The sequence below is a fragment of the Nerophis ophidion genome, linkage group LG08 (genome assembly GCF_033978795.1).
Source record: "Nerophis ophidion isolate RoL-2023_Sa linkage group LG08, RoL_Noph_v1.0, whole genome shotgun sequence".
Classification (NCBI taxonomy): domain Eukaryota; kingdom Metazoa; phylum Chordata; class Actinopteri; order Syngnathiformes; family Syngnathidae; genus Nerophis; species Nerophis ophidion.
The window spans coordinates 7,596,482-7,617,908 of NC_084618.1; the positions used below are offsets into that span (position 1 = coordinate 7,596,482).

The 21,427-nt window shown below is 38.5% G+C and overlaps 1 protein-coding gene across 1 annotated transcript in view; it reads right to left on the reverse strand.

Annotated features, from left to right (window-relative positions):
- Positions 1–20,358: 20,358 nt before the first annotated feature.
- Positions 20,359–21,427, reverse strand: part of lhpp (phospholysine phosphohistidine inorganic pyrophosphate phosphatase) — a 68,957-nt gene continuing 67,888 nt past the window's right edge. The window contains exon 7 of the mRNA XM_061907580.1: positions 20,359–20,899. Within this exon, the coding sequence (XP_061763564.1) occupies positions 20,806–20,899 (94 nt within the window). The 3' untranslated portion in view covers positions 20,359–20,805. The remainder of the gene's footprint in view (positions 20,900–21,427) is intronic.

A 21,427-nucleotide genomic window follows, 5' to 3' on the forward strand; every position in this document is an offset into this window, starting at 1 on the left:
AAAATTCGTGACTATTTTAAAACGCTGCTTGGGAGAAGTACAGAGCGCCAATAAACCTTAAAGGAACTACCTTTGCGTGCCGGCCCAGTCACATATTTACGGCTTTTCACACACACAAAAGTGAATCCAAGGTATACCTGGTCAACAGCCATACAGGTGACACTGAGGGTGGCCGTATAAACAACTTTAACACTGTTAATAATATGCGCCACACTGTGAACCCGCACCAAACAAGAATGACAAAAACATTTCGGGAGAACATCCACACCGTAACGCAACATAATAAATACCCAGAACCCCTTGCAGCACTAACTCTTCCGGTAAGCTACAATATATACTAATAATGATTTCAAAGCAAGTTATCCTTGAAATTGTGCAATTTCCTGGTAAAATAGTTACAATTACTGTGGTTTTTACAGCATTTTTCTCGACCTACTCGGTGGCTTAGTGGTTAGAGTGTGCTGAGATTGCTAAGTTGTGTGTTCAAACCCCGGCCGAGTGGTACCAAATACTATAACAAAAAAAAAAATGGAGTCATTACCTCTCTGACTGGCACTCAGCATTAATGGTTGGAATTGTGGGTTAAATAACCAAAAAATGAGTCCCGGGCGTGGCCACCGCTGCTGCTCACTGCTCCCCTCACCTCCCAGGGGGTGATCAAGGGTGATGGGTCAAATGCAGGGACTAATTTCGCCACACTTAGTATGTGTGTGACAATCTTTGGTACTTTAACTTTAACTTAAATGACAAAAAACTGTTTTTTTACTGTAAAAAGGTAATACATCGAAAAAATCTACAGTTGTTGATTTGCGGTAAAAAATAAAAAAAACCTGGTAGCTCAGGTGCCAACATTTTACTGTAAAATTGCATTTTTTTTATCTACAGTAAAAAAATAAATGTACATTTTACAGTAAAATTCTTGCCTGTGACGTTTGGCCGGCATTGTGGTGATGCGGTTGCGTTCTCTCGTGGTGCAGTCGGATAAGACACAGCGTAAAGGTAGGAAACGATTTATTTATACCGACAAAAATAGACTAAGAACAAAAAGACTTGCACAAAGGCACTATAGACAAAAAACAACAGAACTAGCCTGTGATAAGACAGCGTAAAGGTAGGAAACGATTTATTTATAACGGCAAAAATAGACTAAGAGCAAAAAGACTTGCACAAAGGCACTATAGACAAAAAACAACAGAACTAGCCTGTGATAAGACAGCGTAAAGGTAGGAAATGATTTATTTATAACGACAAAAATAGACTAAGAGCAAAAAGACTTGCACAAAGGCACTATAGACAAAAAACAACAGAACTAGCCTGTGATAAGACAGCGTAAAGGTAGGAAACGATTTATTTATACCGACAAAAATAGACTAAGAACAAAAAGACTTGCACAAAGGCACTATAGACAAAAAAACAACAGAACTAGCCTGTGATAAGACAGCGTAAAGGTAGGAAACGATTTATTTATACCGACAAAAATAGACTAAGAACAAAAAGACTTGCACAAAGGCACTATAGACAAAAAACGACAGAACTAGCCTGTGATAAGACAGCGTAAAGGTAGGAAATTATTTATTTATATCGACAAAAATAGACTAAGAGCAAAAAGACTTGCACAAAGGCACTATAGACAAAAAACAACAGAACTAACATGTGAGCTAGAAGGAACAAAAAGACGCTAGCATGTGAGCTAGGGGAATACACAAACGAATAGCGTGGAAGCTAACAAGTATCAAAAGGTATTTAACACAAGCGGGGATAGCGTCGTCACCTGTTGCCCATCCATCCATCCATTTCCTACCGCTTATTCCCTTGAAAAGCAAATTAGACTGCGAGACTGAACGAACCAAAAGGGCAGGCTTAAATACAGGAGGTAATCAAAAAGAAGGTGCGCGTGAGAAACACAAGGCAGGTGACACAAATACGTAACTGGGCAAAAGGAACAAAACAGGAAGTGCCACCAGGAACTAAGAAAGTCAAATTACAAACAGGATGTGATATACAACAGAACAAAACCTGAATATGTCATGATCCAAGCAGCGGATCATGACACTGCCTTTTTTTAACCATAAAAACAGCAGTACCGATTTTCCATTTCCAGTAATATGCACTAAATTTTGAGCTGAAATCATTGCAACTTACCATATATTTTTTTACATTTTAATTAAAAAAATAAAAATAATAATAAAATGCATGAAATAAGATTATGTAGATCAGGGGTGCCCACACTTTTTCTGCAGGCGAGCTACTTTTAAATTGACCAACTCGAGGGGATCTACCTCATTTATATATATCATTTATATTTATTTATTTATGAAAGAGACATTTTTGTAAACAAGTTAAATGTGTTTAATGATAATAAAAGCATGTGTAACACATATAGATGTCTTTCTTTCACCAAGACAAGAATATAAGTTGGGGTATTACCTGATTCTGATGACTTGCATTGATTGGAATCAGACAGTAATGATGATAACGCCCACATTTTCAAATGGAGGAGAAAAAAAGTTGTCTTTTCTGTACAATACCACATGAAAGTGGTTGGTTTTTGGCATCTAATTCATCCAGCTTCCATACACTTTACAAGAAAAACATTGGCGGCAAATTCCGTAGCTTGCTTGATTGACATTCACGGCACCCGAGGGTCTTGTGAGATGACGCTGGCTGCTGCCAGTTCATTATTATGAAAAAATGACCGAGAGGAAGGCGAAAAACACTTTTTATTTCAACAGACTTTCGCGCCGTCCCTTCCGTCAAAACTCTAAAGGCCGACTGCACATTTCCTATCTTCACAATAAAAGCCCTGCTTCATGCTGCCTGCGCTAACAAAATAAGAGTCTCGGAAAGCTGGCTTTCTGAGGGATGGCTTGTGCACGCCAGTTTTCCGAGACTCTGTATTTAGTTAGCGCAGGCAGCATGAAGCAGGGCTTTTATTGTGAAGATAGGAAATGAGCAATCGGCCTTTAGAGTTTTGACGGAAGGTACGGCGCGAGAGTCTGTTGAAATAAAAAGTGTTTCTCGCCTTCCTCTCGGTCATATTTTCATAATAATGATCTTGCAGCAGCCAGCGTCATCTCACAAGACCCTCCGGTACCGTGAATGTCATTTAAGTGACGTCTTGGTGAAGATTGATGATCACTCATTTTTAGGTCTATTTTTTTTAAAAGCCTGGCTGGAGATCGACTGACACACCCCCCGAGGTCGACTGGTAGCTCGCGATCGACGTAACGGCCACCCCCGATCTAGATAGTACTTTATCGATCACTTCAGGACAGTTCCCTCAGGAAAATAAAAAAAATATATTAATTATTAAAAGTATTCACTGTTAGAAGCGGCCCTCTGGGGCCAAACATAACTGCGATTAGTGGGGGAAACACGCTTTCAGTGGAAATCAGACAGCGTTCTAGCAGACTATTGAATAGCAAGCAAACCGGTTGTGCCTTGAAGGGGACAACAAGTCCCAGTCAGGAGTCTTGAAGAGTTCTGCAGTCAAACGGGCCCCGACTGCTGCATGTCCCGACATGTCTGCAGAAATGAGGTCATCCCTCATATCTGAAAGCTCATCTTGCTCCTGCGGGGACAGGATCAATAGGCCGCGCCGCTACGATGCAAATGTGGGGAGAATGGCTCGTAAAATTGATATATTTTTTTTCCCCCACTACTTGTTTCATGATCTCGGGTGACAGTTTGGACTTTGATCGCTATTTGTTTTGTGTGGTAGTTTGATTCTTCATTTAGCTGCGCCTTCACTTTCCGTTCCTATTTAGTGTCACCTGTTGCTCCTTGATGAGCATTGTGCCAAGACTAGTGTTTGCTTCTGGTGCAATTCCATGCTGCACTATACTAAATATGCAGCACAGGCCAAAAGTTTGCACACGTCTTCTCCTCATTCAATGCGTTTTCTTTATTTTCATGACTATTTATACTGTAGATTGTCACTGAAGGCATCAAAACTATGAATGAACACAAAACATGTTTAATATTCTAGTTCAGGGGTCACTAACGCGATGAGTAGCCCGCCGGCCTGTTCTAAAAAGAGCTAAAATAGCAGCACTTACCAGTGAGCTGCCTCTAATTTTGAAATTGTATTTATTTACTAGCAAGCTGGTTTCGACATTTTTAATTCTAATAGAGACAAAACTCAAATAGAATTTGAAATACCAAGAAAATATTTTAAAGACTTGTTTGAATAAATTCATTTATTTTTTTCACTTTGCGTCTTATAACTTTCAGAAAGACAATTTTAGAGAAAAAATCCTACCTGAAAAAATGATTTTAGGATTTTTAAACACATATACCTTTTTACCTTTTAAATCCCTGCCTCTTCTTTCCTGACAATTTAAATCAATATTCATGTAAAATTTATTATTTTATTGTAAAGAATAATAAATACATTTTAATTTAATTCTTCATTTTAGCTTCTGTTTTTTTCGACGAAGAATATGTGTGAAATATTTCTTCAAACCTATTATGATAAAAATCCCCCCAAAAATATTCTGGCAAATCTAGAAAATCTTTAGAATCAAATTTAAATCTTATTTCAAAGTCTTTAGAATTTCTTTAAAAATTTTTGTTCTGGAAAATCTAGAAGAAATAATGATTTGTCTTTGTTTGAAATATAGCTTGGTCTAATTTGTTATATATTCTAACAAAATGCAGATTGGATTTTAACCTATTTAAAACATGTCATCAAAATTCTAAAATAATCTTAATCAGGAAAAATTACTAATGATGTTCCTTGAACTATTTTTTTAAATTTTATTCAAAAAGATTCGAATTAGCTAGTTTTTCTCTTCTTTTTTTCGGTAGAATTTTGAATTTTAAAGAGTCGAAATTGAAGATAAGCTATGTTTCAAAATTTAAATTTTTATTTTTTTCCTGTTTTCTCCTCTTTTAAACCGTTCAATTAAGTGTTTTTTTCATCATTTATTCGCTACAAAAAACCTTCCGTAAAAGGAAAAAAAATGTACAAACGGAATGACAGACGGAAATACCCTTTTTTTTTTTTCTACATAAATAGATTTATTTATTAAAGGTAAATTGAGCAAATTGGCTATTTCTGGCAATTTTTTTAAGTGTGTATCAAACTGGTAGCCCTTCGCATTAATCAGTACCCAAGAAGTAGCTCTTGGTTTCAAAAAGGTTGGTGACCCCTGTTCTAGTTTCTTCAAAATAGCCACCCTCTGCTCTGATTACTGCTTTGCAAACTCTTGGCATTCTCTCCATGAGCTTCAAGAGGTAGTCACCCAAAATGGTTTTCACTTATGAGCACATTCAACAATAATAATACCCTTACTAATTTTTGTCACAACTGTGATATGAAATGTTCATATGGATACATCCCCATTCTGCACCTTACTGAAGGTAATGAGTCGATAAGACTTTTAAATACCATCTAAGGGCCGGACATTTATCCATAAAAATATGGAGAAGCTGCTGATGGTGTGTTTGCCGGAGAAGCAGCTCGGAGATACCGTAAAAGGCCACTCTCCAAGGTAAACGCTGGACTTTATTATTACGTTACTTCATAAAAGTAGTGTTGTATATTCTATTGCGACCCGTTAAGATTTTCAACCCGGCTCGTCGGACGTTCTGCAGCATTTTATTAGACCTTTAACATCAAAACTGTCACCGCCATTGTGAGTCTTCAACTATAGAAAGTATTTCAATGGTCAAAATCTTGCTCGATTTCAGAGCAGCCGGCCCGAAACGGATGCGGAAGCAGATTTTTATGTGACGATATATTATATTGTAGGTGTTTGTTAGACTCTGCCATGTTCATATGTTGTTAATATTCAGTGTTTTATTGTTCATGGTTAATATTGTATATCCCACTTTCTTTATTTTAATGTACATTTTGGGTGTCCCATTCAGTAAAAAACTGTAAAATTCCAGTCCGTTTTTTTTAGGTGGTCTGTCATAACGTTTTTAGAACTCTATCGGACATTGTGACTTTTGGTATTAGTGTTCCTGAAAAAAGGGACCCAAGAAAGATTGTTTACAGCTAAATGTGTACAAATCATTTATACACACATACACTTTGGCCCCCAAGACACATTTTTTTTCTCAATATGGCCCCCGAGTCAAAATATTTGCTGAGCTCTGTTCTATTGTATTATTTTATACAATATTTCTCATTTAAAAGTGTGTTTTTATTTATAAGAGCTAAAATGTTGTTAATATTCAGTGTTTTATTGTTTATAGTTAACATTGTAGATCTCACTTTCTTTATTTTCATGTACATTTAGGGTGTGTCATTCAGCAAAATACTGTATAATTCCATTCGTTTGTTTTTTAGGTGGTCTGTCATAAGGTTTTTAGAACTCTATCAGACATTGTGACTTTTGGTATTAGTGTTTCTGAAAAAAAAGGGACCCAAGAAAGATTTTTTTACATCTAAACGTGTACAAATCAGGTATACACACATTTTTTCTCTCAATATGGCCCCTGAGTCAAAATATTTGCCCAGCTCTGTTCTATTGTATTGTTTTTATACAATATTTCTCATCTAAAAATGTGTTTTTCTTTATAACAGCTAAAATTTTGTTGATATTCAGTGTTTTATTGTTCATAGTTAATATTGTAAATCTCACTTTCTTTATTTTCATGTACATTTTGGGTGTCCCAGTCAGTAAAAAAACTATAAAATTCCATTCTGTTTTTTTTGAGGTGGTCTGTCATAACAATTTTAGAACTCTACCGGACATTGGGACTTTTGGTATTAGTGTTTCTGGAAAAAAGGGGCCGAAAAAAAAATGTTTACAGCTGAATGTGTAAATATCATTTATACACACATACAACTTGGCCCCCCAGACACATTTTTTCTCTCAATATGGCCCCCGAGTCAAAATATTTGCCCAGCTGTGTTCTATTGTATTGTTTTTATACAATATTTCTCATCTAAAAGTGTGTTTTTCTTTATAACAGCTAAAATGTTGTTGATATTCAGTGTTTTATTGTTCATAGTTAATATTGTAAATCTCACTTTCTTAATTTTCATGTACATTTTGGGTGTTCCAGTCAGTAAAAAACTGTAAAATTCCTTTTCGTTTTTGTTTGAGGTGGTCTGTCATAACATTTTTAGAACTCTATTGGACATTGTGACTTTTGGTATTAGTGTTCCTGAAAAAAAGGGGCCGAAAAAAAAATGTTTACAGCTAAATGTGTAAATATCATTTATACACACATACAACTTGGCCCCCGAGACACATTTTTTCTCTCAATATGGCCCCCAAGTCAAAATATTTGCCCAGCTCTGTTCTATTGTATTGTTTTTAAACAACATTTCTCATCTAAAAGTGTGTTTTTCCTTATAACAGCAAAAATGTTGTTAATATTCAGTATTTTATTGTTCATAGCTAATATTGTAAATCCCACTTTCTTTATTTGTATGTATATTTTGGGTGTCCCAGTCAGTAAAAAACTGTAAAATTCCTTTTTTTTTTTTTTTTTTAGGTGGTCTGTCATAACATTTTTCGAACTCTATTGGACATTGTGACTTTTGGTATTAGTGTTCCTGGAAAAAAAGGGGCCGAAAAAAAAATGTTTACAGCTAAATGTGTACATATCATTTATACACAAATACAACTTGGCCCCCGAGTCAAAATGTTTTCCCAGTTCTGTTCTATTTTATTGTTTTTATACAATATTTCTCATATAAAAGTGTGTTTTTCTTTATAACAGCTAAAATGTTGTTGATATTCAGTGTTTTATCGTTCATAGTTAATGTTGTAAATCTCACTTTCTTTATTTTCATGTACATTTTGGGTGTTCCAGTCAGTAAAAAAACTATAAAATTCCATTCCGTTTTTTTTGAGGTGGTCTGTCATAACATTTTTAGAACTCTATTGGACATTGTGACTTTTGGTATTAGTGTTCCTGAAAAAAAGGGGCCGAAAAATTTTTTTTTACAGCTAAATGTGTAAATATCACTTATACACACATACAACTTGGCCCCCGAGACTCATTTTTTCTCTCAATATGGCCCCCGAGTCAAAATATTTGCCCAGCTCTGTTCTATTGTATTGTTTTCATACAATATTTCTCATCTAAAAATGTGTTTTTCTTTATAACAGCTAAAATGTTGTTGATATTCAATGTTTTATTGTTCATAGTTAATATTGTAAATCTCACTTTCTTTATTTTCATGTACATTTTGGGTGTCCCAATCAGTAAAAAAAAATATAAAATTACATTCCGTTTTTTTTAGGTGGTCTGTCATAACAATTTTAGAACTCTACCGGACATTGTGACTTTTGGTATTAGTGTTCCTGAAAAAAAGGGGCCGAAAAAAAAATGTTTAGCGCTAAATGTGTAAATATAATTTATACACACATACAACTTGGCCCCCCAGACACATTTTTTCTCTCAATATGGCCCCCGAGTCAAAATATTTGCCCAGTTCTGTTGTATTGTATTGTTTTTATACAATATTTCTCATCTAAAAATGTGTTTTTCTTTATAACAGCTAAAATTTTGTTGATATTCAGTGTTTTATTGTTCATAGTTAATATTGTAAATCTCACTTTCTTTATTTTCATGTACATTTTGGGTGTTCCAGTCAGTAAAAAAACTATAAAATTCCATTCCGTTTTTTTTGCGGTGGTCTGTCATAACGTTTTTAGAACTCTATTGGACATTGTGACTTTTGGTATTAGTGTTCCTGAAAAAAAGGGGCCGAAAAAAAAATGTTTACAGCTAAATATGTAAATATAATTTATACACACATACAACTTGGCCCCCCAGACACATTTTTTCTTTCAATATGGCCCCCGAGTCAAAATATTTGCCCAGCTCTGTTCTATTGTATTGTTTTTATACAATATTTCTCATCGAAAAGTGTGTTTTTCTTTATAGCAGCTAAAATGTTGTTTATATTCAGTATTTTATTGTTCATAGCTAACATTGTAACTCCCACTTTCTTTATTTTTATATCAATTTTGGGTGTCCCATTCAGTAAAAAACTGTAAAATTCAATTTTTTTTTTAAAATTTTTTTTTAGGTGGTCTGTCATAACAATTTTAGAACTCTCTCGGACATTGTGACTTTTGGTATTAGTGTTCCTAAAAAAAAAGGGACCCAAGAAAGATTTTTTACAGCTAAATGTGTACATATCATTTATACACACATACAACTTGGCCCCCAAGACACATTTTTTCTCTCAATATTTTTCGAGTCAAAATATTTGCTCAGCTCTGTTCAATTGTTGTGGTGAAGAAGGAGCTGAGCCGGAAGGCAAAGCTCTCAATTTACCGGTCGATCTACGTTCCCATCCTCACCTATGGTCATGAGCTTTGGGTAATGACCGAAAGGATAAGATCACGGGTACAAGCGGCCCAAATGAGTTTCCTCCGCCGGGTGGCGGGGCTCTCCCTTAGAGATAGGGTGAGAAGCTCTGCCATCCGGGAGGAGCTCAACGTAAAGCCGCTGCTCCTCCACATCGAGAGGAGCCAGATGAAGTGGTTCGGGCATCTGGTCAGGATGCCACCCGAACGCCTCCCTAGGGAGGTGTTTAGGGCACGTCCAGCTGGTAGGAGGCCACGGGGAAGACCCAGGACACGTTGGGAAGACTATGTCTCCCGGCTGGCCAGGGAACGCCTCGGGATCCCCCGGGAAGAGCTAGACGAAGTGGCTGGAGATAGGGAGGTCTGGGCTTCCCTGCTTAGGCTGCTGCCCCCGCGACCCGACCTCGGATAAGCGGAAGATGATGGATGGATGGATGGATGTTCAATTGTATTGTTTTTATACAATATTTCTCATCGAAAAGTGTTTTTCTTTATAACAGCTAAAATGTTGTTGATATTCAGTGTTTTATTGTTCATAGTTAATATTGTGAATCCCACTTTCTTTATTTTATGTACATTCTGGGTGTCCTATTCAGTAAAAATCTGTAAAATTCGATTCCGTTTTTTTTAGGTGGTGTGTCGTTACGTTTTTAGAACTCTATCGGACATTGTGACTTTTGGTATTAGTGTTTCTGAAAAAAGGGACCCAAGAAAGATTGTTTACAGCTAAATGTGTACAAATCATTTATACACACATGCACTTTGGCCCCCAAGACACATTTTTTTTCTCAATATGGCCCCCGAGTCAAAATATTTGCTCAGCTCTGTTCTATTGTATTATTTTATACAAAATTTCTCATTTAAAAGTGTGTTTTTATTTATAAGAGCTAAAATGATGTTAATATTCAGTGTTTTATTGTTTATAGTTAACATTGTAGATCTCACTTTCTTTATTTTCATGTACATTTTGGGTGTCCTAGTTCAGTAAAAAACTATAATTCCATTTCGTTTTTTTTTTTTAGGTGGTCTGTCATAACAATTTTAGAACTCTATCGGACATTGTAACTTTTGGTATTAGTGATTCTGAAAAAAAGGGACCCAAGAAAGATTGTTTACAGCTAAATGTGTACAAATCAGGTATACACACATACACTTTGGCCCCCAAGACACATTTTTTTCTCTCAATATGGCCCCCGAGTCAAAATATTTGCCCAGCTCCTTTCTATTGTATTGTTTTTATACAATATTTCTCATCTAAAAGTGTGTTTTTCTTTATAACAGCTAAAATGTTGTTTACATTTAGTGTTTATCGTTCATAGTTAATATTGTAAATCTCACTTTTCTTTATTTGTATGTATATTTTGGGTGTCCCAGTCAGTAAAAAACTGTAAAATTCCTTTTCGTTTTTTTTGTAGGTGGTCTGTCATAACATTTTTAGAACTCTATTGGACATTGTGACTTTTGGTATTAGTGTTCCTGAAAAAAAGGGGCCGAAAAAAAAATGTTTACAGCTAAATGTGTACATATCACTTATACACACATACAACTTGGCCCCCGAGACTAATTTTTTTCTCTCAATATGGCCCCCGAGTCAAAATATTTGCCCAGTTCTGTTCTATTGTATTGTTTTTATACAATATTTCTCATCTAAAAATGTGTTTTTCTTTATAACAGCTAAAATTTTGTTGATATTCAGTGTTTTATTGTTCATAGTTAATATTGTAAATCTCACTTTCTTTATTTTCATGTACATTTTGGGTGTTCCAGTAAGTAAAAAACTATAATTCCATTCGTTTGTTTTTTAGGTGGTCCGTCATAAGGTTTTTTAGAACGCTACCAGACATTGTGACTTTTGGTATTAGTGTTCCTGAAAAAAAGGGACCCAAGAAAGATTTTTTTACATCTAAATGTGTACAAATCAGGTATACACACATTTTTTCTCTCAATATGGCCCCCGAGTCAAAATATTTGCCCAGCTCTGTTCTATTGTATTGTTTTTATACAATATTTCTCATCTAAAAGTGTGTTTTTCCTTATAAGAGCTAAAATGTTGTTAATATTCAGTGTTTTATTGTTTATAGTTAACATTGTAGATCTCACTTTCTTTATTTTCATGTACATTTTGGGTGTGTCATTCAGCAAAATACTGTATAATTCCATTCGTTTGTTTTTTAGGTGGTCTGTCATAAGGTTTTTTAGAACTCTATCAGACATTGTGACTTTTGGTATAAGTGTTCCTGGAAAAAAAGGGACCCAAGAAAGATTTTTTTACAACTAAATGTGTACAAATCATTTATACACACATACAACTTGGCCCCCCAGACACATTTTTTCTCTCAATATGGCCCCCGGGTCAAAATATTTGCACAGCCCTGTTCTATTGTATTGTTTTTATACGATATTCCTCCTCTAAAAGTGTGTTTTTCTTTATAACAGCTAAAATGTTGTTAATATTCAGTGTTTTATTGTTCATAGTTAATATTGTACATCCCACTTTCTTTATTTTCATGTACATTTTGGGTGTTCCAGTCAGTAAAAAAACTATAAAATTCCATTCCCTTTTTTTTTTAGGTGGTCTGTCATAACATTTTTAGAACTCTATCGGACATTGTGACTTTTGGTATTAGTGTTCCTGAAAAAAAGGGACCCAAGAATGTTTTTTTTACATCTAAATGTGTACAAATCAGGTATACACACATACACCTTGGTCCCCCAGACACATTTTTTCTCTCAAAATATTTGCCCAGTTCTGTTCTATTGTATTGTTTTTCTTTATAACAGCTAAAATGTTGTTAATATTCAGTGTTTTATTGTTCATAGTTAATATTGTAGATCTCAATTTCTTTATTTTCATGTACATTTTGGGTGTGTCATTCAGCAAAAAAATTTATAATTCAATCCGTTTGTTTTTTAGGTGGTCTGTCATAAGGTTTTTAGAACTCTATCAGACATTGTAACTTTTGGTATTAGTGTTCCTAAAAAAAAAAGGGGACCCAAGAAAGATTTTTTTACATCTAAATGTGTACAAATCATTTATACACACATACACCTTGGTCCCCCGGACACATTTTTTCTCTCAATATGGCCCCCAAGTCAAAATATTTGCCCAGCTCTGTTCTATTGTATTGTTTTTATACAACATTTCTCATCTAAAAGTGTGTTTTTCTTTATAACAGCTAAAATATTGTTTACATTTAGTGTTTTATCGTTCATAGTTAATATTGTAAATCTCACTTTTCTTTATTTATATGTATATTTTGGGTGTCCCATTCAGTAAAAAACTGTAAAATTCCTTTTCGTTTTTTTTTTTAGGTGGTCTGTCATAACGTTTTTAGAACTCTATTGGACATTGTGACTTTTGGTATTAGTGTTCCTGGAAAAAAGGGGCCGAAAAAAAAATGTTTACAGCTAAATGTGTAAATATAATTTATACACACATACAACTTGGCCCCCGAGACTCATTTTTTCTCTCAATATGGCCCCCGAGTCAAAATATTTGCCCAGCTCTGTTCTATTGTATTGTTTTTATACAATATTTCTCATCTAAAAGTGTGTTTTTCTTTATAACAGCTAAAATGTTGTTGATATTCAATGTTTTATTGTTCATAGTTAATATTGTAAATCTCACTTTCTTTATTTTCATGTACATTTTGGGTGTCCCAGTCAGTAAAAAAAATATAAAATTACATTCCGTTTTTTTTAGGTGGTCTGTCATAACAATTTTAGAACTCTACCGGACATTGTGACTTTTGGTATTAGTGTTCCTGAAAAAAAGGGTCCGAAAAAAAAATGTTTAGCGCTAAATGTGTAAATATAATTTATACACACATACAACTTGGCCCCCAAGACTCATTTTTTCTCTCAATATGGCCCCCGAGTCAAAATATTTGCCCAGCTCTGTTCTATTGTATTGTTTTTATACAATATTTCTCATCTAAAAGTGTGTTTTTCTTTATAACAGCTAAAATGCTGTTGATATTCAGTGTTTTATTGTTCATAGTTAATATTGTAAATCTCACTTTCTTTATTTTCATGTACATTTTGGGTGTTCCAGTCAGTAAAAATACTATAAAATTCCATTCCGTTTTTTTTAGGTGGTCTGTCATAACATTTTTAGAACTCTATTGTACATTGTGACTTTTGGTATTAGTGTTCCTGAAAAAAAGGGGCCGAAAAAAAAATGTTTAGCGCTAAATGTGTAAATATAATTTATACACACATACAACTTGGCCCCCGAGACTCATTTTTTCTCTCAATATGGCCCCTGAGTCAAAATATTTGCCTAGCTCTGTTCTATTGTATTGTTTTTATACAATATTTCTCATCTAAAAGTGTGTTTTTCTTTATAACAGCTAAAATGTTGTTAATATTCAGTGTTTTATTGTTCATAGTTAATATAGTAAATCTCACTTTCTTTATTTTCATGTACATTTTGGGTGTTCCAGTCAGTAAAAATACTATAAAATTCCATTCCGTTTTTTTTTAGGTGGTCTGTCATAACATTTTTAGAACTCTACCGGACATTGTGACTTTTGGTATTAGTGTTCCTGAAAAAAAGGGGCCGAAAAAAAAATGTTTACAGCTAAATATGTAAATATAATTTATACACACATACAACTTGGCCCCCGAGACTCATTTTTTCTCTCAATATGGCCCCCGAGTCAAAAATTTTTCCCAGTTCTGTTCTATTGTATTGTTTTTATACAATATTTCTCATCTAAAAGTGTGTTTTTCTTTATAACAGCTAAAATGTTGTTGATATTCAGTGTTTTATTGTTCATAGTTAATATTGTAAATCTCACTTTCTTTATTTTCATGTACATTTTGGGTGTTCCAGTCAGTAAAAAAACCATAAAATTCCATTCCGTTTTTTTTGAGGTGTTCTGTCATAACGTTTTTAGAACTGTAGAAGCATTTAAGTCTCACCTTAAAACTCATCTGTATACTCTAGCCTTTAAATAGACCTCCTTTTTAGACCAGTTGATCTGCCGCTTCTTTTCTTTCTCCTATGTCCCCCCCTCCCTTGTGGAGGGGCCGGTCCGGTCCGATGACCATGGATGAAATACTGGCTGTCCAGAGTCGAGACCCAGGATGGACCGCTCGTCGGGACCCAGGATGGACCGCTCGCCTGTGTATCGGTTGGGGACATCTCTACGCTGCTGATCCGCTTGAGATGGTTTCCTGTGGACGGGACTCTCGCTGCTGTCTTGGATCCGCTTGAACTGAACTCTCGCGGCTGTGTTGGAGCCACTATGGATTGAACTTTCACAGTATCATGTTAGACCCGCCCGACATCCATTGCTTTCGGTCCCCTAGAGAGGGGGGGGGGTTGCCCACACCTGAGGTCCTCTCCAAGGTTTCTCATAGTCAGCATTGTCACTGGCGTCCCACTGGATGTGAATTCTCCCTGCCCACTGGGTGTGAGTTTTCCTTGCCCTTTTGTGGGTTCTTCCGAGGATGTTGTAGTCGTAATGATTTGTGCAGTCTTTTGAGACATTTGTGATTTGGGGCTATATAAATAAACATTGATTGATTGATTGATTGAACTGTATTGGTATTAGTGTTCCTGAAAAAAAGGGACGCAAACAATTAATGGCAGGTTACATGTTAAAATGTTGTTTTAAATGGAATTTTAATTAATTTCAATGGGTGACGCTTTTCCGCAATACCAGTTTCCTGTGTTACATTTTGTTACGGAACCAATTAGACTTGTATTATCTGAATTTTTGTCTTCCTTCTAGAGTTTCTATTTCCACTAAGTTGTTGTTGTTGTAAACATACCCTCAGAAAACCCGGCCCTAGGTGAACCTGCCAGCACAATGCTGGAAAGGCTCACTTCTCTGAGGTCAGGTAGAAACAAACCAAACAAAGATACATTGGACGAGAGTCAGAATCCCGATTTTTTTTTTTTAACAGCGCGGCGCACAACGGCCAAAAGGCTGTAAAACGCTGGCGCAAACCCTGACGTCGAACAATGTCGGAGGTGTCGTAAAGCCGTGCCAGCTGCGAGCACTTTGCCGTCTACGTCGGTGTTTATCCCCCAATCAGGAGGAGGAGTGGGCGCTCCCACTTATATAACACTTAAGGCATTTCATTACCTTTTAATTGCCCAATAACAGTCAAGCTTGTGTCAGCTCTTTGGTGAAGTGAACCGCAAAGATCCCAATTAATCACTTGGCAACGAGCTTTTTGTGCCGGCCCCCGTCTATTTGGGTGCGCTGGAACCTCCGGGGCAGCGATGGACAATCGTTTGTTTTACGCCCCACTTGCGATGATCCAGCTGGCGCGGCCGAAGCCCAATAGCCCCGATCGTTTGTTGGGTTTCCCCCCCCCCACTCTACTCGTTTTAGTGGACGCCGGTGCCGACGTGAGTGATATAACGAGAAGGCCTCCAGCTGAAGCCGCCGTGGTTTGAAGTTTGGGTTACGGGCTAATGACGGGTGATTCATCACACTCAGCCTAAAGGTTTTCTCATCTTACTGAAAAATACACAATCTACTAAAGTTAGGTGTGTCCAAACGTTTGCCACCGAGGGGGGGGGGGTGTGAAAGTCAACCGGCCCGTCGGTCCATGGCCACATGTTTCTACTAGCAGGTGAGCAATGCATGGATTATACACTGGGGCAAAAACCGTATTTAGTCAGCCAGCGATTGTGCAAGTTCTCCCACTTAAAATGATGACAGAGTTCTGTAATGTTCATCATAGGTACACTTCAACTGTGAGAGACAGAATGTGAAAAAAAAATCCAAGAATTCGCATTGTAGGAATTTTAAAGAATTTATTTGTAAATTATGGTGGAAAATAAGTATTTGGTCAACCATTCGAAAGGAGGATTTGGCTCAAAATCTCACGATACATGGCCCCGTTCATTCTTTCCTTAACGCGGATCAACCGTCCTGTCCCCTTAGCAGAAAAACAACCCCAAAGCATGATGCGGGCTATAGAGCGTTTTCCGTTCGGGCTCCAGTACTCTGGAATGCCCTCCCGGTAACAGTTCGAGATGCTACCTCAGTAGAAGCATTTAAGTCTCACCTTAAAACTCATCTGTATACTCTAGCCTTTAAATAGACCTCCTTTTTAGACCAGTTGATCTGCCGCTTCTTTTCTTTCTCCTATGTCCCCCCTCTCCCTTGTGGAGGGGGTCCGGTCCGATGACCATGGATGAAGTACTGGCTGTCCAGAGTCGAGACCCAGGATGGACCGCTCGCCTGTATCGGTTGGGGACATCTCTACGCTGCTGATCCGCTTGAGATGGTTTCCTGTGGACGGGACTCTCGCTGCTGTCTTGGATCCGCTTGAACTGAACTCTCGCGGCTGTGTTGGAGCCACTATGGACTGAACTTTCACAGTATCATGTTAGACCCGCTCGACATCCATTGCTTTCGGTCCCCTAGAGGGGGGGGGTTGCCCACATCTGAGGTCCTCTCCAAGGTTTCTCATAGTCAGCATTGTCACTGGCGTCCCACTGGATGTGAATTCTCCCTGCCCACTGGGTGTGAGTTTTCCTTGCCCTTTTGTGGGTTCTTCCGAGGATGTCGTAGTCGTAATGATTTGTGCAGTCCTTTGAGACATTTGTGATTCGGGGCTATATAAATAAACATTGATTGATTGATTGATTGATGTTTCCACCCCCATGCTTCACAGTAGGTCTGGTGTTCTTGGGATGCAACTCAGTATTCTTCTTCCTCCAAACACGACGAGTTGAGTTTATACCAAAATGGATACATGCAGAGGATTGGGAGAATGTCAGATGAAACCAAAATAGAACTTTTTGGTATAAACTCAACTCGTCGTGTTTGGAGGAAGAAGAATACTGAGTTGCATCCCAAGAACACCATACCTACTGTGAAGCATGGGGGTGGAAACATCATGCTTTGGGGATGTTTTTCTGCTAAGGGGACAGGACGATTGATCCGTGTTAAGGAAAGAATGAATGGGGCCATGTATCGTGAGATTTTGAGCCAAAACCTCCTTCCATCAGTGAGAGCTTTGAATGGTTGACCAAATACTTATTTTCCACCATAATTTACAAATAAATTCTTTAAAATTCCTACAATTTGAATTCCTAGATTTTTTTTCCACATTCTGTCTCTCACAGTTGAAGTGTACCTATGATGAAAATTACAGACCTCTGTCATCATTTTAAGTGGGAGAACTTGCACAATCGCTGGCTGACTAAATACTTTTTTGCCCCACTGTAATCTAGAATTTACTTTTAGCAAGTGTCTCAACAATAGCGGCATAAGAGGCTATCTTAAAACTCATTTGTATACTCTAGCCTTTAAATAGACTCCCTTTTTAGACCAGTTGATCTGCCGTTTCTTTTCTTTTTCTCCTATGTCCCACTCTCCCTTGTGGAGGGGGTCCGGTCCGATCCGGTGGCCATGGATGACGTACTGGCTGTCCAGAGTCGGGACCCAGGATGAACCGCTCGTCCAGAGTTGGGACTCAGGAAACCATCTCAAGCGGATCAGCAGCGTAGAGATGTCCCCAACCGATACAGGCGAGCGGTCCATCCTGGGTCCCGACGAGCGGTCCATCCTGGGTCTCGACTCTGGACAGCCAGTACTTCATCCATGATCATCGGACCGGACCCCTGGAGGGGGGGACATAGGAGAAAGAAAAGAAGCGGCAGATCAACTGGTCTAAAAAGGAGGTCTATTTAAAGGCTAGAGTATACAGATGAGTTTTAAGGTGAGACTTAAATGCTTCTACTGAGGTAGCATCTCGGTGAGAAGCTCTGCCATCCGGGAGGAACTCAAAGTAAAGCCGCTGCTCCTCCACATGGAGAGGAGCCAGATGAGGTGGTTCGGGCATCTGGTCAGGATGCCACCCGAACGCCTCCCTAGGGAGGTGTTTAGGGCATGTCCAACCGGTACGAGGCCACGGGAAAGACCCAGGACACGTTGGGAAGACTATGTCTCCCGGCTGGTCTGGGAACACCTCGGGATCCCCCGGGAAGAGCTAGACAAAGTGGCTGGGGAGAGGGAAGTCTGGGCTTTACTGCTTAGGCTGCTGCCCCCGCGATCCGACCTCGGATAAGCGGAAGAAGAAGGATAGATGGATGGACAACAAGAGACTAGACGTATAAGATCTCATGAGATTTAGCGATTAAAATGTTAATGTGCCAGATTGTAGCCAAGACCTAATTTTTAATGCTGATTTTTGGGGGGGAAATAATGCACACATTAAAACCGGTCCATGGTGGAAAAAAGGTTGGGGAACCCTGCAGTGGAAGACACTGGATGTAATCAATCAATCAATCAATGTTTACTTATATAGCCCTAAATCACTAGTGTCTCAAAGGGCTGCACAAACCACTACCACATCCTCGGTAGGCCCACATAAGGGCAAGGAAAACTCACACCCAGTGGGACGTCGGTGACAATGATGACTATGAGAACCTTGGAGAGGAGGAAACAAATGGATGTCGAGCGGGTCTAACATGATACTGTGAAAGTTCAATCCATAATGGATCCAACACAGTCGCGAGAGTCCAGTCCAAAGCGGATCCAACACAGCAGCGAGAGTCCCGTTCACAGCGGAGCCAGCAGGAAACCATCTCAAGCGGAGGCGGATCAGCCGATACACAGGCAAGCAGTACATGGCCACTGGATCGGACTGGACCCCCTCCAAAAGGGAGAGTGGGACATAGGAGGAAAAGAAAACAAACGGCAGATCAACTGGTCTAAAAAGGGAGTCTATTTAAAGGCTAGAGTATACAAATGTGTTTTAAGGTGAGACTTAAATGCTTCTACTGAGGTGGCATCTCGAACTGTTACCGGGAGGGCATTCCAGAGTACTGGAGCCCGAAATGAAAACGCTCTATAGCCCGCAGACTTTTTTTGGGCTTTGGGAATCACTAATAAGCCGGAGTCCTTTGAAGGCAGATTTCTTGCCGGGACATATGGTACAATACAATCGGCAAGAAAGGATGGAGCTAGACCGTGTAGTATTTTATACGTAAGTAGTAAAACCTTAAAGTCACATCTTAAGTGCACAGGAAGCCAGTGCAGGTGAGCCAGTACAGGCGTAATGTGATCAAACTTTCTTGTTCTTGTCAAAAGTCTAGCAGCCGCATTTTGTACCAACTGTAATCTTTTAATGCTAGACATGGGGAGACCCGAAAATAATACGTTACAGTAGTCGAGACGAGACGTAACAAACGCATGGATAATGACCTCAGCGTCTTTAGTGGACAGAATGGAGCGAATTTTAGCGATATTACGGAGATGAAAGAAGGCCGTTTTAGTAACACTTTTAATGTGTGACTCAAAGGAGAGAGTTGGGTCGAAGATAACACCCAGATTCTTTACCGAGTCGCCTTGTTTAATTGTTTGGTTGTCAAATGTTAGAGTTGTATTATTAAATAAATAGACTCCCTTTTTAGACCAGTTGATCTGCCGTTTCTTTTCTTTTTCTTCTATGTCCCACTCTCCCTTGTGGAGGGGGTCCAGTCCGATCCGGTGGCCATGTACTGCTTGCCTGTGTATCGGCTGGGGACATCTCTGCGATGCTGATCCGCCTCCGCTTGGGATGGTTTCCTGCTGGCTCCGCTGTGAACGGGACTCTCGCTGCTGTGTTGGATCCGCTTTGGACTGGACTCTCGCGACTGTGTTGGATCCATTGTGGATTCAACTTTCACAGTATCATGTTAGACCCGCTCGACATCCATTGCTTTCCTCCTCTCTAAGGTTCTCATAGTCATCATTGTCACCGACGTCCCACTGGGTCATTATTGTCACCGATGTCCCACTGGGTGTGAGTTTTCCTTGCCCTTATGTGGGCCTACCGAGGATGTTGTGGTGGTTTGTGCAGCCCTTTGAGACACTAGTGATTTAGGGCTATATAAGTAAACATTGATTGATTGATTGAAATAGAGGTCGGTGTCTAGCAGGACCGATAATCAGCATTTCCGTTTTTTTGGCATTGAGTTGCAAAAAGTTAGCGGACATCCATTGTTTAATTTCATTAAGACACGCCTCCAGCTGACTACAATCCGGCGTGTTGGTCAGCTTTACGGCCATGTAGAGTTGGGTGTCATCAGCATAACAGTGAAAGCTAACATCATATGTAAGGTAAGGTATGTTTATTTTTACATTGGATTAGTGCAGAGTTATATGTAAAAGGTGGAGAAAGCACTTTATATGAGACTTTAGTATTGAATTTAGACACACAAAAGTGCATGTTTAATTTCCATTTTGTTGGAAACACTCTATGTGTTCCAATACTCCAGATATTTTAGATGCAACAATACAATATTTTGATGCCAAAAAAGCTACCCAGACTAGTTAGCGACGTTTTTAGCTGGCCAGCCTGACAGTAACATTAGCGTCATTCCTCTCAGGCACGTCCACGTCAGACAGAGGCATTCCACCTATGCCATTCATGCACTGACACATTCACGGTGAACTAGACTGACCTACCGACATGCAGGGAGGGACTTAGCGCTACTTGTGGAACCTGCCGGGCTTTTTTTTTTTTTTTCTTTCTTTCTTTCCCCCCTTCAAAGACCTTGTTCTCAGCGTCTCTGACCGAGGATCACGTCCACCGCCCGGGCCAAGTTGTCCACCGTTCCGTCGGCCGTCACCGTCGGGTGATTCTCGTCGCTGGGCCTGAGGGGGACGGAAGAACAATCGTTTAGAACGGTGGTTCTCAAATGGGGGGGTGGGGGGGGTACTTGAAGGTATGCCAAGGGGTACGTGAGATTTTATAAAAATATTCTAAAATTACAATCCCCAAAGAGGGCGCTTTAATTCTAAAATTAATCTTAATCAGGAAAAATGACTAATGATGTTGCATAAATTAATTTTTGAATTTTTTTCAAAAAGCTTCAAATTAGCTACTTTTTCTCTTCTTTTTTTCGGTTGAATTTTGAATTTTAAAGAGTCAAAATGATGTTTCAAAATTTAAATTTTCATTTTTTCCTGTTTTCTCCTCTTTTAAACCATTTTAAACCGGGGCGGTTTAGCTCGGTCGTGCCAGCAACTTGAGGGTCGCAGGTTCGATTCCCGCTTCCGCCATCCTAGTCACTGCCGTTGTGTCCTTGGGCAAGGCACTTTACCCACCTGCTCCCAGTGCCACCCACACTGGTTTAAATGTAACTTAGATATTGGGTTTCACTATGTAAAGCGCTTTGAGTC